The following is a 26,424-nucleotide window of genomic DNA, read 5'->3' on the forward strand; positions in this document are numbered from 1 at the left end:
ATATATGTATAAATATATGATATGATCTGTTTTGCAGTAAAAATGAAATCATACATAAAAATAGAAAATAAGACCTTGAACTACATATTTTTTCCGTGGAATAAGAAGTTGTAGCTCTAGAGAACTTAATAAGCTGAATACTACGAATCGTCTTAACGCGAAATAATTAACTATGACTGGAGAGACAAACGAGATTGAATTGAGTGATCAACGAAGATAGCAAAAAGCTGTACAACGATTCTGTTGAAATATGGGCAACTGCTTTATACAGAAACTAAACGTTTGTAAATAAAACTGTAGTTACAAAATACGAGATATCCGAGTGCATTTACGTGTTCAAAAAAATATATGGCAGTTTGTCACACGTGAAAGAATACCCTGGAATGTAATATTGGAAGAGAGAGAGAGAGAGGAACGGGGAGAGAAAGAGAGAGAAAGAGAGGGAAAGAGAGAGAGTGGGAGAGAAACAAGCCTGCAATTGTATACATATGGCACGCCAATGGCACGGTTGGCAATAGAGACGGAGACAAAATTGAGAAGGAAGCAGGACAAAGAGGAACACACAGATTATGCAGCGACATTGCCGGCTGTTTAATAAGCGATATCGATAAAAGTGTAAACAGAGAAAGGAATTCGTTACCGTGAGCGATATACTCCTCTGTACATTTAAAAAATATGTACCACGATGAAATGTACGTTTGTTCTTTTATCGGATTTACGCGAGAAAAATTCACTCTCGTTTCGTAGACGTGAAGAACGAACGACTATAAATTGAAAACGTAATTGACACGATTTTCTCATTTTACGGAATAATTTCGTTTTGAATAGAACGTTTTTTTTTTAAGGAATAAATTGCAATTAAATTTAAAATCACAGGAAATTGTTTGGAAAAGTACAACGTAACTTGATATAAAGAATTATTATTTCCGTTTATAGTTGATGTTAGATTGATTCGTAAGAAAAAGTAAAAAGAAATGGTCGTATAGAAGAAGAGAACAAGGTTTTGAAAGAGTAGTTTATGGAAAAAATAGTAGGAAAAACACGCGCAACAGACAAGTGTTCCGCACACGCGGTTAAACAACCGTGTCGTCATCGAGATCCCGGACTCGTTCCAGCCGACGGACGTTACTTGGTTATTTACGATCGGGAAAAAAACCGGAATGCATCGTGTCCAGCGCATGTTACAACAAGGACACGCGCGAAAATTATGAATTAGCTGCGTGAAATCGTTACGACTAGACTGTTAGACTCTGGATTCTTTTCAGGACTTTGGTTCCATCGTTATCGTCAGCGATGTCGTACATATTTTTCTGCCATTACATATTACATCATTAATTTCTACAATAAATCTAACAGAAGGAACTTTTTATTATTTGTGGCGAATTTCTAGGAAAGGGACTTCGTTGACGATTTTTATGAGATTTGTTTATACGTTTGGACAATACGAAAAATAAGAGAAATGAGGGATTGAGAGCGGATGACCTTTAAAAGAATGAGAAAGCTGACATTCGTGTTTTACCATGTGTTGTCGAGTAAAGTGAATTCATCAGAAATAGACTAAACCGTGAAAATGTAAAGTATAGGAAATAAATGCAGTTTTCTACAATTTATTTTATTTGTATGAGTTTTAATGCTGGTTAATATTAATATTACTCCAATGGAAAAACATTTATACAAAAAGAAACATAAGAATCTGTTAGCTCGTAAAAAATACTATACATCGTGCACGTATAGAGTATGAGATGCAGACGTAGGTTTTTATGCAGTTCACTCTTTTCATGGATTTTCCGAGGAGGTTGAGGTTTCTATCAGAGAATCGATTCGAGCGCGTAGCATAAAGAGTTCTCCGAGAATTATTGCTGGGAGCTTACGTCAGACAACGGTACAAATTGCTGGAAAGAGGCAAGGTTGCTGCTATAATTGCGCGATCATTCAGCGTTCCCACCGAGCGTTTTCATGCGTGTCTACGAGTTATAAAACAAGGATATACTTAATAAACTTATTTTTGGTCGTCGGAAATTTGATACAGCTGCTCGAAACGTATGAACTTCGAGACCTTTCAAACTGTATTTCAATTAACAAGCGACTGCGATCGACGATTGTAATTTATCCTTGAAAATTAATGATCAATGATTGTATTTCTTTGACAGCAAGTAATTTTTCGACTGTTTTTTAATGAACAAATTACACCACGTTGTGTTTGAAATCATTGTCTTTACGTAAGATATTGTGACATTAATCACTACATATCTTAAATGATATTTAATTGGTAATTATATTTGAATTATGAGAGCAGATCTATTTAAAAGATATCAGAAAGAACTCAACCTTTACCACTACACTAGATTTGTTCTTGGAACGACAGAACAGTCTATCATCGGGAGTCTATATCAACAGAACAATCAAGTAGTTATATCTCAGTTCCAATACTCTCAACGCCTCAAGACTTCTTCGAAGACCACCTATCTACCCGTACCCAATCTCGGTCTTCAGATCAGTCAACATCTGTACCCGGATTCTCTCATATAGGAGCAATCCATTTCTTCGTCACCTATATCTTAAGCAGCGGTGTTACTAACTTGTGTAAAATTGTTGGAAATACATATTCCATAACACTGTTAATCGCAGCGTTATACCGCCTCAACCACCCCTATTATCTCAACGGAAATCAGGGGATCGATCTATTCGCGTCGATTCTTACAATCGTAGTGGGAATTTATGACTTCCGTTGACGCGCTTCCTCGCGATCGCGTCTCCCCACATTTGGTCGAAAATACAGATATTCTTTTAAATCAAGCTTAGTATATATATATATATATATGTCGGGTTATCATTGGGGTTAGGGACGTATAATGAATCTTCACATGAATTGGACATCGTTGTTATGTAATATAGATGATATTGTACTGATACAAGTGTAATTATTAAAGAGTTTAACAAGTAATAGCGGCGATTGGATAATCGAGATGTCGATGACAATGAATTTAGGTTCGATAACGAATCCACGGTCAACGGGTTGACGAATGAGATTTGATCTACGATTCTGATGTGGCTTAACCCACTTGTCCACTGTACAAGTAGAACTTATCGGACTGAATCTCAGTCCAAGTGAAATTGCCCTTATATACTCCTCTCCGTATCTCTCTGTACCCCTCGGGTCAATCTTTGTTTTTAGGGAAAGCTATATAATTACTCCATACCTCTGTTAGGTACACGTTCCTCCCGTGACTGTGGCTACGTTCAGCGACCTGTTATGTCACTTCGAGCCCAAGCCCACTGTCATAAATCTCGGCCACTCGTACTCGGATTGGATCATAAACAACTATTTCTCAGTTTTATTATTTAAGTACAGCTACAACAAAAAGTCTGGATTAAAGTATTGGGGACCTTCCCAAACATTCCAAAAGAAAGGTCCCGATGTCCTTTCATCTCCGACATATATATTTAAATTGATATCTATAAAAAGTCGCTTTTACAGCGCCTGCATATAGGCAGCTAACGTCGAACATATTCTCCATTGCGACGAGTTGTAACTCTACATGTTCGAATAAAAAATCATTGAGGAAACGTGATTACGTGAAATGTGTGAAACACTTTTTTTTATAATTAATGCCAAAGATACCCTAATAAACAATGATAGATGAAAGCTTAGCGTTCAGTGGTTGTGGAGGTCTCTTAAAAAATAGGTCATCGGACAAAATGATGAGATGAGATGGTGAGACAGAATGGAAAACTTTACTAGTTTAGGCCACTTTTTATTGGTGCGAACTTACCAGAATACATCGAGTTTTACAGTCAATATTCTCTATGGAACGACGATTCACCAGGCAATCGTTCACTTTACTCTCTATGTAACGTACATACACAGAATAAACGACATGTATACACGCGCGAGCACACACATATACAGGTTAGCGTGTGTGCTTGTTAGGCTACGAGATGGTACAGTTTCATGCTTGTTTAAATTCACCCCTCATAAAGGAACAAAATTATAGTTTCTTCCTCTTCAACAAATCCCCTTCGGAAACAAAACTCGACACTTGACAAATGCATAGATTATTTTGAGATATAAAAATTCTGTCTTTCGAACCTGCGACTTATACAGTAATTGTAGAATATGTATTTAGATTATACGATAGTAGATTTTGATGCGAGGGAATTGACATTTTACAACAGCTTTGTGTTTAAAAAAACTCTTTACCTGTCTCATCATAATTAGACTGCGGATTTTCATGATGTAGAATAAAGAAATAGTATCTAGATACTAGATAGAGACAGAGATTAGTTTCATTCTCTAGATTTTAGATATTAGAACGAGTACTTTACTTTGGATATCTTTTATACTTTTGAGTATTATCTTTACATTTTGTATGTTATATCGTTTCATACATTTTACACATTTAAATTCTCCACAAATGCATACAAATCTACAGTCTAATTATAATATTTTAAATGTTACAGTTCACTAGTTTTTTTATTTTTGAGAAATCTCAAAATACGGCTGGATTCCTGTAGAATTTTATCGTCACATAGTTCCACTTGTTTCGATTAATATCTTTAAAATTTCCAACAGTAATATACATTCCATTTTTATCTTAAATATATGATAATCATGTCTCGCGGCCGTTTTATAATAGTATTTTGTTAAATGTTGTAATCGTTATCATAATTATACTGTCTCATATCATGAATATATTATATAGTAGAGATTATAATAATCGTTACAAGTTTTGTCATTCAAGGCAATGACATTTTAATGAAAAATTCGCGGCCCAGAAAAATACTATACATACGTATCTCACTTTTCTCTCTTTTTCTTTTTTTTCTTATATGTTTTTCGATTTATATCTTGTCCCTTTCCACGCACACACATACACAAGCTCCGCAAGGAATCGATTAATTGTAAATGAAATGTGTGCAGAGTATGTCAGGCGTTCAGGTGAAAATGATCCACTGACTGTAGTGAAATTATGTAATTTGTGCGACTGGTCATTCACGTCGAGATACCCTGCTCCTTTTCGTTACGTAACTTTAATATTAAAGGTTAAATTGAAAATTATGGATTCGGTTGTTTGTCTGAAAACGACTAATTTCGTTCAACGTATATAAAAATATTTCTATCATTTTTTGAACCCCTTAACACGATATAAATTTTTAATCTTCTTCAAGCAAGAATTAGGTATCTTCCCTTCTTCCTATACCTTTTGAGAAAAAAAGTTATATCTTTTAATCACCTTTATCGTTATAAAAGGCAGCAATAATTTTACTGTACTTGTCAAATAAAATTTAAATTTTCTCCAAATGGAGCAAAGTTTGTTTCGATACGTAAATTACCATTTTAGCGCACGTAGGTAAAAGGATCGCGCGTTATTCGTACAAAAAGATGCTTCTCACCGATAGAAAAGCGGGTTTAATAATGGCGGGAGGGATCGACTGTTCACGCACGTGAAATATTGTTCGTGTTTTCTTCGGCGCGAAGTACAAAAGAACTCTCGTATCTTGAACAACAGTATCTTGAAAAGATAAGTGTATAGGCAGGTACTGTATTATGTTTCAGATTGACCCAATCGACGTACACCATTGGACGATCGTGTCGTTTGAGATTTTTACCTCAGTTTTATTTATCTTCTCGCTGCTGAATCGCTCGATGAGTTGCAACGAGTACAACATTTACAATAGAGTCCTCGAAAAAACGATATATAGCTGCGATGATCGCGTTCATCTCGAAGACCCGAGGCTTGTCTTTACAGCAGTAAAATCGAATTTTCGCGTTGCAGCAAAGAATCGATATCGTTGTATCCCTAGGTAAACTACCTTAGCGCAATAGGTCGGAATTAATCGAATTAAAACAATGGAAAGTAAAAAATGAGAAGTCGAACAGGGTTTAAGTAAACGAACAAAATCTACCAAGTCGTAAGAATATCTTCATACTATATTTTTGCGATATTTTGACTATCGTTCACCCAAGAAAATCTTAAACGATATAATCTGCAACAGAGAGGTTTAACGCGTTGAGTGCCGCGATCATTTAAAAAATTTCCATTTATCGCAAATCTATAGACTCTTTTTTCAAAAAGATCTTCAATACAATTACTAGATTGTATAAAGGAGTGTATACTAATTAAGTTCTGATAAAATACAAATTCAACGTATGAATTGATATGCTATGCATATTATTTTTAGGCGATATTATTTTTCAAATAATATCTTACATATTGTAATTATTTGAAGAGAATTTCAAGCCTGCACGAAAAGTTTCCTATCGGTCATCGATGACCCACGTAGCACTTAACGTGTTAAAAATATAAAAAAATCAGAATCGTTCGTACGGCGAACAAAGATGCAAACGAGACACCATTGAATACACGTATTCGACGCTCGATCTATAATACTTTCATGTGTTTCGAGTTTCGATTTCCTCGGACGCGTATTGCGGGAAATCAGTGTAAATTACAATCGTTAATTACACATCTAGCTACGCGCGTTTTGCCGCAAGGAAGAATCGACAGGGGCCATTGAATCGACAGGGGCCATTGAATCGACAGCTTTCGATTTCTTTCTCGAGGAATGAGATCGCGGCCGTTGCTCCTTTGGGAATGCTTTCTAATTTTCTAGCGTAAAAGCCAGCTTAATGTCGTTCGTTCCGCGGAGACTGAAAAAGAAAGCGGTACCGGAAGTGGCCGGTACTATTTGACTCAATATTTGCTTTCAGCAGAGTAAGTGGTTTTTCGTGTTGTGTGAAAAATCAATGTTAATCCAATAAACATTTTTCTAGTTGTTCGAAGATTTGCTTAAAAGTTATTGGTCGATGTTAGTTGTAATAATAATAGTAAATTATATAGACACTGCTTTCCTAAATTAGTTTTATATGTTTTATTATTTATATGTTCTTTAATGTTCCATTGGAGTAGACTCGTCGAGTCGAGAAGACGATAGAAAAACTTTGAATGGCGTTTCTTCGTTAAAAATGCTATTTTGTGTATATGGATGGCAACACATAAAATGTTTAAATAATAGGCCTGTTTATCGTTGTCGAAAAATGTAAATTGTGTGTATAACAGTAAAAGTAGTTTGTAAAAAGACGTGTTTAGCTTATGAAAGACAGAGAAACTTTCGTTTTATCTGAATTTTATAATTCTTTATTAACAGATTGCGGATATTTATGAAACTCATATTTTTATGAGTATTTTAGATGTTTTATATCTTTTAAATATTTTTGTATACAATTTGCATTTTATGCATTTTTGCATCTTTAGATTTTTTCATAAACGCATAAAAATCCACAATCTATGTACTTATTAACGATGTACGTAACCTTTTACGAACTGTAATTGATTCGTCTCATTCCTCGAGCTAGAGAAAATACGCAGCAAGTCGATGTAACAAAGCATAAAAGTGATCATTTACAATAGTATTGAGTTTTCGAGACAATACGCCGATTATTTATATACCTCGTTTATAACATGGCTAACATTTACGCTAATGTTTATTTTTCCTGTAATTTCCCCAGATGAAATCCTTCTATCGATAAAATTTCACACTCTCTTGTAATAGAAGAATTCGAATTGAAATTCACGATCGCAAATTGGTCCAGTTTTATCAAGCTAATCAAGTTCAATCCATAGGACCCGGGGAGATTAAATGTACATCATCTATGAGCAACACGGTTCAGATATCGATATTAACATTCTTGAGAATCGAGTAGGTATCATTTCGATCGGACATGGACAATGAATTTTTAAACAATCTCAACAGCGAGGTCGTTTAAACGTTAACTCTACGCCTATTGTACAAATTGGTCGAGCGTTTACCAATCGTCTACCACCGAGTGAAAATGCAACGAGTAATATGTATACAATTGACAAGTTGAAATCTTTCTGACTTCGATACTTCCTCTAGTAACTTCTTTGTTAAAGCACACTGCAGTTTGCTTGACATTATCGAAAATACTTCTCAATGAAAAGGGCAATTCTCGTGAGATACCACCTCGAAAAATTTCATCAACATCTGTGATGCTCAAAAACGAAAATTCGCTTTTCTCTATAGAATGAACTTCTTCGTGAATTAAATTTGAGACACAAACACGCGACTTGCGATCTTTTTATCTCAACATCTTTCCTTCAAATTCGAATTTTTTATTTTCAACAATATCATTTGATGATCATTGTTTCTTAAAAACTTTCGAAATTGTAGGGCATCGCATAGTGTTCGATATTTCCCTCACAGAGATCATTTTAATTGTAAAGCCGATCAATTATCCCGAACCAAGGGCTTCCAAATGAAAATTCACGAAGATCCACTTACATATATTCTTTGGATTATAAAGTTTTAAATATTGGCTGGCTGTTTATGTTATTAGCAATTTCATCCCAAATCGTCATAGGATGACGGTCAATAACTAACTTATTCGTGGTTCGTCGGTCCATTAGGAAACAGTCAACCTGATTTGTGCGCAATCACGTGAACTTTTGCTCCTTATGGAAGCACACGGTGAAGACCGTGTCGTCGCCATGGAGGTTCGTTTCCGCTGTCTTAGAACAGCACGCAACCGGAACCTTGCATCACTTCGGAAATGAACATCGGCGTGCCGGCGCCTAGTCCACCGTCAGTCTTCTGGTTCTCATTCTTGTCGTACTCGCAGTCGAAATAACAGCTCTGCGAAGGCAATTTATAAGTTTTCATGTTCAATTGTACGTTACTGAAATATATATATTGCTGCTCATAAGTATATGAACACTTCGTTCAATTCGTATGAACAACTTAATTTAAAATGAACTTAATTTAAAAGAATGTTTTTGAAAGTAAATGAAAATATTTTAATAATTCTACTGTGCATGTACTCTCGATTTTACTACGCACATATTGTCTTGAAAAAGTAACAAAGTATTCGTAGAATATTTGAAAATGTGGGTTATTCGATATTCGTGCTGTACAAGGGCAAGTTACCTGACAGTCCAAGCATCTGCAGTGGTCGCTCATCTTGCAAGTGATGCCCCACTGTTTCGCCACTGCTCTGTATAACTCTTTACTCGACTTGTGAAGGATCTTGGGTGCTTTTGTTCTATTATCTTCGCCAGACGCGTCGTTCCCGAGGTTCTTTCCACCCTCGTACTTCTGAACCTCGGCTGCGTGCTCCAACCGCGTCTAAAATTACATCAGAGTATAATAGAAAATTTCAATAAAAACCTGTATCATACCACGAAGCTTAAGCTCTTGCCTAACACTTAAAACAATAAATGAGAAATCTCTCATCTTTCGAAAATTACTTAAAAAAAAAAAAAAAGAAGAAAAGAAGTTAAATTAAAAAACTTCCAGCATTCAACGACGAAATATTCAATGGAATATTCCCAAAAGAAACTTTGATCTTACTGTACGCGTAGAAAAATTGGGAATCAAGTATTTCCATCTTAAAGGTTTTGGTGATCGAATGGAACGGAGCGAGTTAGCTCTTTTATTCGGTTAGGTCAACTCAGATCTTCACCTGTTCGATAACGTGCTCGTAAGAAGGAGGAGGGGAGCTCGGTATGGCTTGTTCGTTCCTAACCATCAGGCTGTTGGAATCGAATATCGCCGAGTTTAAATTGGATTCAGTTTCGGTGGTCAATTGCAGTTGACTCATTGGAAGTTGAACGTTTCGTCCATTCGCGTTATCCTCCTCGTCCTCTAGCGCGTTTTCTTCGTCCTCGTGTTCCGTGTCACTGCCTTTGTCCGCTTCTTTCTCGTAATGTTTATCTTTCTCCACTTTGCATTCCAATTCTTTGTCCTTGTCCTTCTCACGGTCCTTTTCGTCGCTGCTGCGCGACTTGGACATTTTTGAAAAGGGAAACTTGAACGGTGCCAGTTTGACTATTTCTTTTTCCTCTAGTCGCCTGCAATGATAAATCTGCTCGTTAGCGGCGAACAGTCGGCTACTGGGAGAAGAGGAATTAATCGAAATATCCAAGGAACTATATTAATTCATTAAGAAATGAACAGCGGAATATCGTGGAATTATGTAGATGCCTGTAGAACTGTAGATGTTGTTGAGAAAAATTTATTGCAATAGATATTTTTTAAAAGTACATTGTTTTCTAATTTGCAGGAAAATAATTTATTATTGCGCTATAAATCTTTAATTTCTTCAAACTTCGTAAAATCGTAGAATCAATGCGGTAGGAGAAACAAACGAGAATGTTGTATTCGTAATTTCAAGGAATTCGATAACGTAGATTGATTGAAACAAAATTGCAAACGAAATATTGCGTTGTCGGCCTTAATGGATTCAAGCTTTTACGTGTAAGATAGAAAAGTTGTCGGTGAACTTTTTCCCTCTCAATAGCAACGCAGATTTCAATGCCGAAACGCGTGCGAACTTCTAATCGATATTCCTACATTCACAATCGTGTCGTACGCAATACAAGAACTATTGACTTTAATATAGCATAGCTGCAGTGTAATTTTTCTCTTCTGCTTTCAAACCGCACTTCAAAAAGCTTCTTGGAAACTATAGCTCCTCACTCTGTTTCCATCATCGCCACTTACCCACACTTCCTTATCTCCACAGCTCGCAGAATCCTCGAGTGATTCTCGTTCATGCTACGCGACACGGATTCATCGAGCACGAGCCAGTAGGCACAGTGGCAGAGAGAAAACCAACTTGAAAAATAGCGGTAGAGAATGACGAAAAAAAGGAGAGCAACGGAAGAAGCAAAATCGAGAAAGAGAGAGAGACAGGTAGACAGACGGACAGAGAATCCAGAAGAAAGTAAGAAAAAAATAGGAAAAACAAGCGTGCTGGAGAGAGCGGGGGATGAAGGGGCGATGGGTTGGGGTGTGTCTCGGTGCGAGTGCACCAGCTGCATCTGTCGTTGACCCAGTGGCCGAGTTTCCCGTTTATCGGTCGACCTGGCGCAGTTGCGACTGACTTTAAAGCCGTCGACTCCTTCGGATATTTAAGGCCGTCGCCCACCTAACTATACAGCGTATAAACATCATCAGACGTGTTCACGATATTATATGGAGTTTAATATATAAACAAATCCACTTATCCATAACAATACAGCATCGAAACATCTCTATGTCATGTCGGTAACATCACGAACGAATGTTTTGTCGATCAGACAACGATCATATGTATATTGATCGTGAGCTGTTTGCAATGGTGCAACAATGTAGTTACTATATTTACTGATAAAATATCCTCTAGCTATTTTCTATGTGATGTACGATGAAAGATTAGGAGAACTGGTTCGTTGATATTCATTATTATATTGTCTCATTTATTTTACTTATATTCCATATAGAATGTCGAGTATTATAAATAGGGAAAGTACGTATATCATATGCAATAGAATTTAATTTTTATCACCTCGAAATGAAATTTTATGGAACACCAGTAAAATGGTAAACATTTGTCTAATAATGTATTATAGCTCGCATCTATTTCGAAATTTACGATACACGTATGATAATACCATGCCAATGTTACTGTGATATCGTATCGCAACTTAATATTGCTGGCCCGATAACATGCTATTAAAAAGGGACGAGCGCAGTTAAGCTTCCGCGGACGAAGCAACGATCTGTGCTACGCGCGGTTCTTGCCGAATTCGACGATTTCCAGCGGGAATTAACGTAACGGAGATAATTCGCTGACTGGTGATCGATATCGGAACGATCCAGCCGCTACGTGACCTATCTCGCGATTCGTCCGGCGTCTTGATTGTTTCCGGTACGAACAAACTCTGGCTTTATTGGTTTGATACCTTCTGGACATATGGAATGTAAAATGGAGGTTCTGTAGATTGTGGAGTATCAGGCTTGGTCGAGTGTGTGGGTTTTGGAAACATTGGGGTGATCAATTAGTCAGGTCTCCCTTACAAAATTGTACGGAACTTTGAGTAGGTGGCAGAGTATTACGTCGCTTAAATACATAATCGATGGTACTAAAGTTTGTGAGAGGGACATAGTAGAGTTTGAACGTTTTGAATCTTTAATGTTTAAGAATTCAGATGGTAGAGTTTTTCATTTTTATAATTTAAATAATATTCTTCGTGTCCCAAATACTTTAACGAAGTTGCGATATTCTTCTTGTTAAATACTAGTATAATTTTATCGGACAATTTAAATTACAATCATAAGAATATGAATTCTGTAATAACTACGTAATAATATTATATAGAACGTAATTAAGAACGTACTTAGCTCTTAAAGCTTCTGAGTCGGGAGATCAATATTATATGCGAAAGGTGCGCGGAAAGATCCAATTTCCTGCTTTCCTTTAAACGGATGAAGGATCATTCCGCATAAAGCGCGAACCCTGTTCCTTAACGTACACTATCGCCTTGCCAAATGGGAAATTCTTTCGGTCTATCCTATCGTAGGTGTTCAGTTAGGTGACAGTAGAAACGTTTATACCGGAAGCCGTCAGTCAAACGGCTGCTGCGAGCGTGGCAGCTTTAATTCGACGTGTCGCTCGAAATGCTCGGCTGGAACGTTAAAAATGTATCACCTTGGAAGCGAGTCCGTGACAATGCGGTGCCTGTCATGCTTTTAACTCGAATCGTTGAAAAAGAGAGCTGAAACGTGGGATGCGCTTAGTTCGCGCGATCGACGGACATGTGCAATTAGATAGAATTACTTGGCGTAGGTGGAACGTTTTGGCTCGGTGCACGAATTGCGTGGGAAGACGAGATTGTTCGTGTACTGATCTACAGACCAGCCTTTGCTAGAAGCATCTATTTCTCCTTCTCGTAAGAATTTCTTTCCTTGCGGTTACGGTCTTATGTAAATACCATTAACCAGACATTCATCTGTTTTTACTTGAAATATGTATTTGGCAATATTCTGGAATATTCAGACCAATCTGAATAACCAATTAGCGTAGTGTTTACCAAATTCGTTAATTATTCGATGTGATAAGTAGATGTGGAAACAATAGGTAGAACGATACTGTATGTAGCGAAACTTGGATCGTAAAATTAGGTTGATTTGTGGATAAATTAAGTAGTGGCATTTCCTATTGGTTATAATCGGAGAAATGGAATGACATTGATTCACAGTCGGGTAAATACTGTGGAACAACAAGTAGATTCGACTACTCGTGTTCAGACGAGCGGAAGGTTGTCGGTTGTGGGCAAATGGGTAAGAAGGAAGTCACGCGTCGTCGAGTAAATAGAACGTGATCGTTCGTGTGCAGACATGCAGAGTTGTACATTCTACCAAGAGTAATATTGGTACGTTAATGTTTGTAGCTTCAAGTAGAATAGTGCCTGACTAATCTCACAACATAGCAAGAGGATCATCTACGTAAACTGAGTAGAATAGCACAGCCTGAGAGTCAGGCGTTTGGAAAGTATTAACAATTTGTATTCCGAGATATCAATAATCCCAAAACGTCGAAGAATTTTCGAAAATAGTACCGCGTAAATGTTGTTAGTATTTCTATTCAAGAATTTACGAGTTTTAATCCTTATTAAAATTTCTTGCAACTGTAAGCTCGTTCAGAAATTTAAGAAACAAACAATCGCAACAGCAGCGAGCAATCGTACACGTTAATCTCGCGACAGAATAGTCGGAAAGTTTACAATCTGAGGAAGTTTCATCGCTCTTGAATTAGAGCAAGGACGGCCGCACGAACATCTGAATGTCTTCAGAGAAGCAGGCAGAAGCGAAAAAAGAGGAATAGAAAGAAAAAGAGGCAGAGAGAGAGAGAGAAAGATAAAAGAGAGGAACTAGCGGCAATTGCACCACGGATATTGGTGTCACTCACACTTCGTGTACGATACGACGGCCACGGCTGTATTTTGCTTCCTATTCCTGAACCAAAATTTCAGCTTCCTTGTACTACTGATATCGTTGCCTTTGGCATGGGAGGAGCGAAAGTTTGTTGTTCTACTCAATAAACGTAGAAGAGGCAGAAAAAAGTTACAATTACGTATTACGGAGCTGGATTACTAGAAATCCTTGTGTTTCTATATTTTCATCTCAAATATGCATAATGTATATACAAACTCACATTCCTAAATATCGATCTTCTCTTTCCTCTGAGATCATTCTAGACTAAATTACCCCGTACAAAACTATCAATTAAAAAATTATCTTCAGAGATTCGTTAACATACGTCGATCTAATTAATTCTATCGTTTCGATGAAACTCCTGCAGCGTCGAACGAACTTTGATAATAAGACACTCGAGGCAATTTGCTTAATACGGGCAATGTTCGCGGTCTGGTGCAAATCCGGATCGCTCGTTTGCTCGTTTCCTCGCGTTGGGAGCTCGCTCTGGAGAAAAGTGCCGAGGGAGCAGCGAGGATTCGCTACGATTTGAAATCACTGCTCGCTTGCCGGAATGCCGGCACTCGCATCGGATACAGGTCGTCGAAATAAGACGACCACTCGACGGGTTCGCGCGAGGCAAACGAACGAAGTAGCTGGTAAAGTAGGTTGCACCGGGGAGGGGTGAAAATCCAGTGGATTCAATGGCCGTACACCCCTCGATAGAAGTGGACGGTCTCATGTCAGTGGCCCCAGCTAGTGCACCGTCATCCTGGGCTCGCACCTTTCGTCCTAGTTTCTCCGTTCTTACCCCCGTTTCTGCCATCCTTTCGTTCCGCTTCATCCCTTCCCCTACGCTCCCTGTCTAACTCTTCCTTCGTCTTTCTCTTTCTCCGCGACTACCCTGATAGATCTTCGCGTCTCACTCCCGTACTCCTTTTCTTCCATCGTCTATGCATCCGGATATCTTCGTTTCACCTCGTCTCCCTTCGATCTGGCCTGTGTCCGACCACGCACGACCGTCTTTACTTGCAGCTGTCTGAAGTTTAAAGTTGCAGAACGGCGAACGAAGCTGAAGCGAACGATTTTTCGTTTTAGCGTTGAACATATCTTTTCACGGGGATAGGTAGATGGATGCTCGTTGATAGGTGCAAAATGAAAAATGGAAATTTGGATGTGGTCTCGTCTTGAAAGAGGTTGTGGACGCTCTAATGTTCTTCGACGTGGAAATAAATCGCGTTTAATGCTTTCTCTGAAAGTTTTATGATATAGACTTTTTACGAGTTTCCTCGGAAACGTTCGGGCGAAGAATGGCGTCTTCACAGGCTGTTTCATTTTCCAGCTAATTAGCTCGAGAAACCTTAATTAGTAGACTAAACGCCAATAGTTTTTATAGTTCTTGAGCGAACACTTTCAGCCTCGTTAACGTTCCCACGTATCTCTCCCCTGAATAATACGCGAGTCATTCTTTTTAAGAAAACAATTCACTTTGTATCGCGAGAATACCACGAGTTATGTCTTTTCTTTCTCGTTTTATCTTCTTCTTTTCCTCATTCATCATTGACACTTGTCGTTTTTCTTTCGTCTCTGAGTATTCTCCCCTTCGAGAAGTTTCATAGTCAGACCAAGAAGGCGCATTGTCTCGGAGACAACAAACACCCTCGGCTTCGTGTCCTTTCGTGCAAGAACTTCGACCGCTATTGTGGTGCCTTTTCGTGGAAGTTTGGAGAACAAGATGGTCGCGTCTGCGATGATGCTAAACCCCCAGGGTGACGTGGTAATCTCGGTGTCTTCGCGGCAAAAGTTTACCCTGTCCAAACATCAACCAGAGATGGAGGGAGACAATTTCACAGACGATTCCGTTGGAGGTACCAACGATCCACTGCCTTTTATTATTTCATTTCATTCGCGAACTGTTGCCCCTGTGATTATTGTTAAATCTCCCCGTTTTCTTTCACTCTTAACGTCTTACGGCGACAAAACCCGTGAAATAATTGAAAACGTTTTACCTGAAGTTTATCGTCCATTTTCTATTTCCATATCTAAGAAGACCGACTGTTTATTCCTTTCACGCGGAATTTTATAAATGCGAAGTTTTGAATAGAAGTACGAAATAAAGCCTAATTCCAACGGGTCGTTGCGAAATTCAAAATAATTCAAGCAAACGAAAATCAACGAATTATCCGGGAAAAAGCGATTAACAAGCACGTTAAAATCACATCAAAACCGCAGGTGGGTTGGCGGTTTTCATTTTCCGTTCAATTATTCATATCTACCATTATTTGTTTGGAAGAATGATATCGTACCGCTGTTATTAACTCGTCATAATGTACGCGCAGAATATATACAATTCGTGTTATGTCGGTTTCGAATTTCGATTTTTTTTAATATATTATTTTAATATATAATTCTATCGATATAATAATTTATCCTTCTTTTCAACATATATATATATGATCAACAGATTGATCGTAACAAAATTAACGATCAATTCTTATTGTTTCAGTTCGTGTGACGTGTTTGCGAAATCACACGTTGCTTGATGTGTACGATGATATTTTTCCCTGTTCACAGGATATTTTACTCAGCTGTATTAAATATTATAACAGAGATAGCTGAAATTTTTAAGCAATCCATTTCAAGCTTTTTTTTCTTTTTTTTTTTGCGAAATAGGGCCGCGTTGCATCCGATGCGCCAACTCGCATTCAGACGGTGAACAATGAGACTCGTCGAGTTTACATCGTATTCGTTCGAGGGAGTAGAATTTTTAAAGCGATTTTCATCCCGTTTCGTCCCACCCCGGAACATTTTCTGGAGCATCGACGGAGCATTGTTTTTCCCCGTTTTAAATATACACACCGGTCGTTTGTTTCGTATCAATATTGGTTGCATGCATTTTTCTACTTTTTATTTGGTTTTCAAATTTCGTACACGATTTAGAAATCCTTTGTTCGATGAAGTTCGTTAAATAGTATGACCGGTTCCGTACGAAGATATGCGTATCGTGATATGCATATGATAGGTACTGAATATACATGTACGTCAATCGAAACCTTAACATCACGATTCTCGTGAGATAGGATGTGATACTCGTTTCGTCTATCCTGGCAACGATATTTTTCGTACTAAGGCAGCGGACGAAACATTAAAACGAATGACGATATTCATACGGTACGCAGCTTGTGCTACGCGTATGTATCGCGATACGTGTATCTCCATGTGAAACCGATCTGTGGGAGTGAATAAATGATATCCCTGGCAGAGGATGTACACAGGCACAAGAGAGTATTCGAACACTTACTATTTTTATTTATTTTTCAATTACTGCTCCTTTCTTATTTAACATCTTCTTTTTACGTGTCATTACGAGCTTGGGAGAATGTAATCGTTCCAAGTAAAGGTGTTCTACCCTCTACCGAGCGTGGCCAATGCGCAAACGCTGCAGGCTGGCCACAAAAACGACTCGTAATAGATGAGAAATTGCTGAGAAATGGCCACGATTTTCGAGCAAGAAACACGAAGCCGAAGATATAGGAAGTGGTAATAAATACGAGCGACGGTGAACGAGCGATAAAGGCGATCGAGTGTTTCGAAGAAACCGTAAAGCAGACTTTTATGTACGGCAATAGGTATCAAATCTTCACCTAGGGAATATCTGTCTGAAGAAAACGAGCTCTGTCATTTTTATCGGTTTTTAGGATATTATCAACTAATGACAAAGAGTGAGAAAAAATTCTCTTCTCGCTAAAAATAATTTTCTTTCATTAAATTTGTGCCTGTTACATTTAGCGTTGCTAATGTTCTTTTTTTACCGTTCACGATACGTTAATTGAACGCCCCTTTGACTCGTTTTATAGTATTCTTTTATCCTAAAATAAATTGCGCTATCATTGGAAAAGCAATCTCTAAGCAGCGGAACAGAGTGTTCCGGGAACAAATTACTCGAGAAGCGATTTAGGTCATGCGGTCTTGTTTCACGTGTGAGGCGTAGCCTAACGTTGCCAGGGAAAATTTGTGCTTGCTTGCTATCGGTATTACGTCCCAACCAAGATACGTTTATCGTTGATATTCGATATTTCGATGAGAGTGAAAATGGGGCGGAGAAGCCCAGACAGCCGAATTTCACAGCCAGTGAAGACTCTGGGACGTAAGATCGGTCCTTTTCGAAGGAACAGCTTTCGAAAGCCTTCGACATCAATCTCACTCTCTCCTTTTATTCGGCTCGAATTCGCGTCGATGAGTAATCCTAAACCACCAAACAAACTTCTAACTGGCATCGAATGTTAGCCACTCCCTTTTTGCTGACGTGTTCAGCGTATCAATTATATCACTAATACTGGTATTTTTCCTAAGAGCGGTCTAGCAATCTTAATAATAAATCTATGAGATCTTGACCTGTAATCGATACTTCTTAAGTTTTTGAAGATTACCAAAATCCTTCTCCTTTTCTTATCTTTTCATTTCTTGATTAGATAAAAGAGTTTAATAATACGTAAATTTATCATTAAATTTTGTTAGTTATTTAGCTAGCCAATCTTCCAACAGCGTTATAAGATCAGTTAAATAATCAGTTGAATCGTCAAAGATTATAGTTGTCAAAGATTATAGGTGTCAAAAGATTATAGTTGTAACTTCGAGTAGGCGTTTATTGAGCCGTGTGCAATTTTATGCACCTGTTGATATATGCAAGAGGCGGCGAATTAAAGCGATCCGTTCCTTGTCAAAGAGCGTTTCATTTTTCGAACGAGCATCGAACGATCTCATGAAATGTCAAACACGAGCACGTGAAACGAATATCTTGGAATCAGCCGCCGTGTCTGATGAAACGTTGACTCGACTACTTGCGCGAATCGACAGCGTTTGTCGTCGTTGAATTTTCATTCGAATTCTCATTTCGAAACGACCGGTACGCGTTTTACGCTCATATCGTAAATAAATTGCTTGACGAGTGTTCGTGATGTACGTTCGTGATGTACGTTCGTAATGTACGTTCGTGATGTACGTCGATGTACGTAGTAAGTAAGGATCATCGACAGAGGCAAGGTTGTTGTCGATCGATGGCATCGACGATGCCGCGTCGCGTCGGTGAAAATTTCTGGCTGATAAAATTCAACGCGGCACGAGCAGGTACAATTACTATTTAATTCGCGAAAATAACCTTTGTCCCATGGCGGAGCAACGAAACGGATCATTAGGAGGAATTTGGTTAACGCTGCTAATTGAACGAACAGTACCATCTAATTAACAACAAAATTAATACTATGTCAATGCATCATTGATACAGGTTCGATTTTATATAATGGGGTTAAAAATATTTGCAATAGAAATCGCGTGTGTAATTGCGCGGGAACTGGATGGTCTGTTGAATGACGTTTGTTAAACGTAATAAAGAATTGTCTGTGTTGACAATAGCAGGGAACAGCCCTTGCTTAGCTTTTATATAAAATGCGAAATAAAGTATAAAAAGAGGTATCATTCGAATAATTACAGCATCTGTGTGTTATTTTATGGAGACTGTGAAAAATATATCGTTGGAAAGAAAGACAGGGATTTAGAACGAAAGGTTCTTACAAGTTTCGATGGAGGATCGCGACGTTAACAAAACGTGATAAAAAAAAAAAAAAAAAAAAATAAGAAGACGCAGAAATTATCACCGAACCATTCTTCTGTCTTCTTGAGTCAGCGAGAAAAGAAAAGCGAACAGCGTAGAAATGGCATTTACTGGAATCTGGAGGGGGCGGACGGCCGAACAGGGCGTTGTTCGACTAAAACGAGGGTCTCGGTAACAGACAGAAACACTCACACGTGTCGTGCAGACAGAAGGTCTGGTATTAACGGTGATGGATCGTTAAATTGTTATCAAACGCACATTTTCCTTTGCTCATCGACTGTGGATGAAAAAACGAGGGAAATTGTTAATTGCCAATAAACTTGATCTCTCTGCTGGTTTAGCGGCATAGGTTACGGAACAGTTGGTTTAAAGAGTGGGGTTAAAAGATCAACGTTTGCAGTGATACGAGAGAAAATTTATAGGGGCGGCGTTTGGTTTCAATACGCGGGGAAAAGTTAGTTTAAGTTATAAATATGGAATGGATTAAAAGTCCGGATAAAACGATATGAAGGCGTATAAATAGTATGCGAACATGTGGTGTTTGCTTTGCTTCTCTTTCCTTCTTGCCATTCATTCATGAAACGCAGTCGTACAACTCGAAGTATGCATTCGAAAACAAATAAAAGAAAGAAAGGAAGAAGAGAGAAAAGGGAAAAAAGGAAGGATGAACTATCTTTCATTTAAATTATTTTTCAATAATTTCGATTGTACTATACTTTATCATTTTAAATATAAATTACAACTTTCTGGAGAGATTTCATTCAACACAAACATCACCAAAGTGCAATAATAAAAGGATTCGATGAAATTAATTTCTTCTTTTATAGAATTCCCTACTATATTAAATATCAAGTAATGTCAAAAGATGAGCGCTCGATCGATCGACAATTTTAGACGATCGAGTCTATCGTTAACCATCGGCTCTATTGATCGCCAATGTCAACGCACACCATTGCACGGGGTGGCGAGATACACGCGAGAGGGGTGCGTTTCCTTTGCCGGACAAAGCACGCAGTTCGAGTCGAAACTGTTTGCGTTGTTTTAGAAAAATTAATCGAAAGACCGATAAAAAAATAATTACGAACAATGCGTCGTTACTTACAAGCTTGGACTGTCCTCAGGCGCAACGATGAAATTCACTGGTTTCTTGAAACTGGTCAACTTCGTGGAGACTTGCACGGGGTGTCAGTGTTAGACGGCCATGTTGTTGGAAATTCACCGCCCTCTAGCCGACGCTCGACGAAATCACGATCCCTTCCCTTGTGGAGGAAACTCACCCCCTCAATTCCACCCTTTTTTGTGCCTTTTGCGTTCCGTTCTCGCGCGCTTAAGAGTACGACCAAGTTCACTAGCAAGTTGCCTTTTTGTTTAGGATAAAAAGTGCTAAGATGGCACGTGGATCTTCTGTCTTGCTAATTTAAATGATTTGTGCTGGTAATTTAAAGTAGACGGGAAATATATTAGAGGACTGTGTTCAAGGTTTCATTTTCACGCTCAGCTAGCATATTAAATTTAATTATACTGTGCTCTATAATTCTATAGCCAGGTTGTCTCTCTATTTTCTTTTTAATTCTTATGTAAAAAATTGTATTTGTAACATTTTTGATTCAATTTACTGCCGATCGTTGATGATCGTTCTTATCGGTTGGAGATTGAGATTTTCTGTTGTTTCTTTCCTTTACTACGATCTCAAATTTCATATATTATACAACTATCGTTACAGGACTGACAATATATCGATTTACGCTACTTGCAAACGATTGAAGTTATTTTTATAAGATTGGTTTCTATTGGAACTATTATTTTCTTCAATGTGTCTTTAGGCGATAGTGTTATATCGTGTCTCGGTGTTAAAGAAGCGTGGATAATACTTCGTAACGTGCATTATACAAGGGAATTAGATCACTAAAGAGTTTTCCGAGTTGGCTGACTTAAGCTAAAACTTAAACGTGAATTTGCATCGCGTGTTTGACTCGCGACCGCGGCTCGCGCTGAAATTTTCGGAATATTCAGAAACGTTTGAATTATGCATTTTGAAAGGGAGCGCGTCTACTTTCTTGTCTCTTTTCTGTTCTCCTACCTTCATTTTTTCCCATTCAGAATATTCCTTTGGCTGCGAGTGAAAATCTTAAGACGAAGCGCCGCGAATCGATGAATGCTCGCTTTTTAATTAGAAAGACCGCACGTTTTAATTAAAAAAATCTCCCCGTTGCTTATTCAGAGAGTGAATTAATAGCCGGACACGAGCCTGTTCCATGCCACGACGTCTTTCAGTATTCATGAATGACCTCGAGCGCGATACAACTTTCGTCAACCTTTTACTTCGATGCGAGCAATCTTAAATTCGATCGATGGTAACTTTATTGGAAAATTTCACTGCCTTCCACGAGATTGTATAAAATAATCTTATGAAAAGTCGAAGTACCGAATGCTCTTCTAATTTCGTTGTTACGTAGTTTATTCGAATCAATTTGAAATTTTATTATAAACCACGTAACGGAATAAACAAACCTGCAAGAATGAAATGAAATTCGTTTAGTCACTTTCTTCTGCGTATCTTTTGAATGGTAAATTAATGGTAACCTAACCCCTGCTCATAAATATTAGAACAGCTGGCGACCTTATACGAAATTGTGAAAATTCTGAAAGGCCTATTCAATTCTACCTGAAAGGAGAAATGAACGAACCGATTTTCCGGCTCACGTGTCTAACAAACAATCAGTCAACGTCACATAATAAAGACCAACTCCACAGTCCCTAAGCTCGGAATTGCAACACACCAGAAGTTCCCACGCGAAAATAAAGATCGTGACTCGATTTCGCTTATAATTGCGTCGTCGGTCGGATCGCGTCGTCTACGACCACAGACAGCGAAAGCTTATCAACTCTTTTTCAACCTATACACGCACACGCATGAACACGCGAAAGACTGTGTGTCTGGTGGTAGACACTTGGACGTGTGTGCTCGAACGACGAGTACCTGCTCTCTTTACAAGATTTTTTCTGCCGTCGTGGCGAATTTCGTTTCGCGACGTACACACGGAAAGAGAAAAGGAAAGAGAGAAGGAAAGAGATGATACGGTAAAGTGGTCGGAAGGTCCCGAGTGCTCTTCAGGCCTGTTATAATTAATACGATCTCATCGATCTCGGACTCGCAAGCTTTATCGTGTCGCGTTGCAACCACTTTCTTTCGTCGTTTCGCGAGGTCCGCGAATTTACCTCGATGCAACCCCCTCTTCGTTGCCTAGCCTGCCGCGAAAAGGTCAATGGGCCGATGTTCGAGAGGCTGGGAATATAGGGCAACGCGGAAAGGGGTGAGGCGCAGACATGGAACAATCCTGTGTGTACCCAATTCATACATTAATTCCGAGGGTAATCGAGCAGGTGGCTCGCGAAACGCGGCGAGTGGAGTTTCGAGAGCGATCGAAACTGTGTTCGGTTCTTCCTTTTGTTTTTTGTTTCTTCTCTCTGTCTACTTGGTTCGTGTTAATGCGAGTTCGTTGGAGTTGGAGGATGTTGATAGATGGAGATAATGATAGATCGATGTTCGAGAATATTGGTTAATGGATCAGATAATGGTTAATGGATTGCGGATTTTTATGGACTTATGGAAAATTTGACGGCGTAAAAGTAAAAGAATGCACGCACCATGCGAAATGTACAGGGTCGAGTTTCGACAGCTACGTTCGGTTCTTCCCTGCTACTTTTTGTTTCCTTTTTCCGATTACTTGTCTCGTGTTAACGCGTGAGCTTGTTGAAGCTTGAATGAGTTGATAAATGGAGATACAGTAAAACTCCATTTATCCGTACTTTATTTAGAGGAACGAAATTCTCGTTAGTGCACGATTAAACGAGCCTTTAGCTATTGATTTCACTTATCTGAACGTAAACTCCGATTATATGGACGGAAAGTTTCCCGAGTCATATATTCCAGGAAGTCATCGATTATCGGGTTTTGATTAATGTTGCACGGTGAACTATACTTGTTTGATACAAACAAACTCATTACATATTTATTGAAAAATACAATTGAAATCACGCATCGCACGTTATACCTTACATAACAAGAACAAAGTATATTTCAGCAAGTATTAAAAAGTTGTAAAGAATGCGTAAACTCTGTTTTGTTTGTTCGGCAAACGGAAGGGTGATCAGTGCGAGGCAATTTTGAAAAATTCTAGGATGTTTCGTGATTAACGGTTGCTTGTTTTCGACAGGTCGGGAATTTTCCTGAATTTATCGGGGGCGTGAAGAAGTTTGGATCGGACTTTTGACAGGGCATCGTATATTAGCGGTGGATTTTTAACGGAGGCCGGTAATATCGGCAGAAAACGGAAATTTATAACGTGACGAGAGCTGGATTGTCGGCGGAGAATTGCATTTCGCTGAATTATCACGATTGTGCTAAATTATCGACGTTAGTTCGCGCATCTCTCTCTCCCTCTCTCTCTCTCTCTCTCTCTCTCTCTCTCTCTCTCAGTAGCAGCTTATTCAATTCTAAACACGTTGTCTACCGCGTGCATGAGTTCTAGGGCCGATGAATCATTCGAATAATCGTTGTCTACGTGAAAATATTTTTTCCGCCGCGCAATGCTGTCATAATGGACAGGTGCTGCATCGGCCATGCGATTGTTTAATCTTCGCGTTTGTCAATTGCCTTTTGTATTCGTCGACGACATGATTGGCAGTAACATTAGCTCTCGTCAAAAGATCGAAGCTGTAACGCGCTGTAACGTACGCTTTCTTTGACGACAGGCTACAATTTTTTCTTTCTCCCCGAAGAAAGTAAAAAATGGATACTCGATACTCGTTACAATTTGTCAGTCATACAACTTCAAAAATTACCACTCGCTCATCGATTTCGTCAGAGATTTATGGTTTCTATATAAATTCCTCTCGGCCATGAATTTTCGTGCTCGTAAATTCGCCCTATCAAGTCTAATAAAATCACCGTCTTGCGTCTACCCTTCAACGAACTATGCGACGCTAAACGCAGCGAACAACGCCTGTACCCTTTCCTTTAATAACGAGCTACGGCCATTTGTCAGAGCTCTTAACCGTGTCAGCCATTGCTAGCTTCAAAAATTCCCATTCGCGGGTCAAGAACGCACGCGACGAGAACAAGTTTTAGAGGAGTAGGTTCGTATGGCGAAGCTTCCTAATCGAAGGAAGATTCACGGGGTCGCGAGCTACCTGTTCGAGGGGCGAGCATTCATCGCGAACAAAGGCACTTGAGCACCCTTCGCGTTCTTCTCTCGCTTCTTCCGGGCCTCTAGCCCCGTGTAGAGGGTTGAAAGTATCATCTTGAAAGCCGATCGCGCTACTCGGAAGTCGACCAGAGCTCGTTCAGACTCCGCTTCTCTCATTAAAAATTCACACGGGCGAAGTGTTCGCGCAGCTTTAATCAATCGGCCGCTTAAGCGTTGCGATCCCTTTCTTCTTAGTCTCAGAGAAGCCGGAGTCTGTCATTCTTAAGCTTCTCTGCAGCTTTTATCGCGGTGGAATCGGTTTTTGGGATTTTCGACTGGGATGAAACTGCGACGATACTTCTATCGGATGCTGCGCTTATTTGGATCCCATGGTGATTTTAGCATACTTCTCTTGCGGTATTCTAACTGTTGCGCCGTGTCTGAAGTTTGACGTTAAGGATTCTAATTTAAAGTTTGTATTAGGTTGTAACAGTTTAAAAGTTAGTTCAGTCATATCGTTAATTAATCTTACGACATCAGAATAATCGTTTTATTTGACTTTAGAACTAGACTTACATTTTTGCACACTTTTCGTATCATGCGATTGGTATCGCGTGCTCAGTACAAGTCGGTTCTAACATTTTAATACAACCAAGTGAACGAAAAATATATGTAGAAAGTAATATAACGAATTAAAGGCGCAAGCTGCGTGCTTTTTGATTAGACGAAAAATATCATGCCTCGTGATTGATATCACGATGTTTGGCAGTTAAAATCTGACTTCTTTATTAGAGGTTAGCGAAACTTTTACGAGTATCTGATTTTCTACCAATCAGAATATTCCTCTTTAATTTATCTAATGAAATTAGGCAATTGAAGAGCCTCGTTCAACCTCGATTATTTATTACATTTTCGTACAGTCTTTTTCGTATGTTATTTTAGTAGCTCGGAGTGACGAACGTGTAACACAAAGTACTCGTCAAACGTTACGCATGGCAACTTTTATCTAGGTCCTATCTTTGAAATTTGACGTTAGTGGAACGACGGGGCTTATCTATGTTTAACTCAATTAGTATCAAAATATTGGCTGTTTTATTAAGATGAAAGTTCAGAATGAATTAGATGGTCCGAGATTCGTTGTTGTGTCAGTTTATTCGCGTGAATTGCGAAAACCGCAAGTTTCAGCTAATTTTTTCTATACTTGTAAAGAATAGGTGCTTCCTGTCTTATTAGATGTAGTATCTATCTATAGAACGTATGTATAGAAAAAATCATCACTCAATTGGAATACAAATGTCTTCTGTCAGGATTGAAAGGTGTTTTTAATTCCGCGATTCTAATGCAACTGAGTTCTAACGCTGGAAGCTGCGTATAAATGTCATACCGCAGTTGCATAAAATTACTTTTAGCTTATCCTATGAAACGGAAATAGCGAAATTCTTTTTTGTAGGTTTTATCGTTAATTTGAAATGACAAATATAAGCTGGAAAAATTAGAAGTCGCGCGTTATTTATAAAAGCTGCGTTGAAAAACTAGGCTGCGACGTAGTAGCATATGGATTCATAACTGGCACAGGTGTTTCCGTAATTACGACCGTGTTCACAGAATACATCGTGACATGTCGGCGAACTTCATAAGCCGACGTTGCAAGCTTCGTTGCGATAGAATCGTAGTGTGTGCCATAGTTGGTAAATCGATGTACACACGCAGTTCGCGTCTCTGTTTATTCTTCGCTCATCCATCTCTTTTCTCTTCTCTAATCCACCGATCGTGCCGTTTTTTCACCATTTTCTTTTTGTTTCCCTTGCATTTTGCTATCCACTGTGCTACCTTCCTTTCTACGTTCTCTGTACTCTGTCATTTTGCGTC

At 38.7% G+C, this 26,424-nt stretch overlaps 2 protein-coding genes across 3 annotated transcripts in view; one reads left to right on the forward strand and one right to left on the reverse strand.

The window, feature by feature from the left end:
• Positions 1-26,424, forward strand: part of LOC100650123 — a 108,654-nt gene that overhangs the window by 19,173 nt on the left and 63,057 nt on the right. The gene's annotated exons all lie outside the window — the stretch shown is intronic.
• LOC100650370 lies at positions 3,740-10,703 on the reverse strand. The gene is made up of 4 exons (XM_048409909.1): positions 10,522-10,703; positions 9,482-9,869; positions 8,947-9,144; positions 3,740-8,655 (listed from the first exon to the last, which is right to left on the reverse strand). The coding sequence occupies exons 1-4, from the start codon at positions 10,572-10,574 to the stop codon at positions 8,533-8,535; spliced, it is 762 nt and encodes a 253-aa protein (XP_048265866.1). The 5' UTR covers positions 10,575-10,703; the 3' UTR covers positions 3,740-8,532.

Source organism: Bombus terrestris, chromosome 11, assembly GCF_910591885.1.
Source record: "Bombus terrestris chromosome 11, iyBomTerr1.2, whole genome shotgun sequence".
NCBI classification, from domain to species: Eukaryota; Metazoa; Arthropoda; class Insecta; order Hymenoptera; family Apidae; genus Bombus; species Bombus terrestris.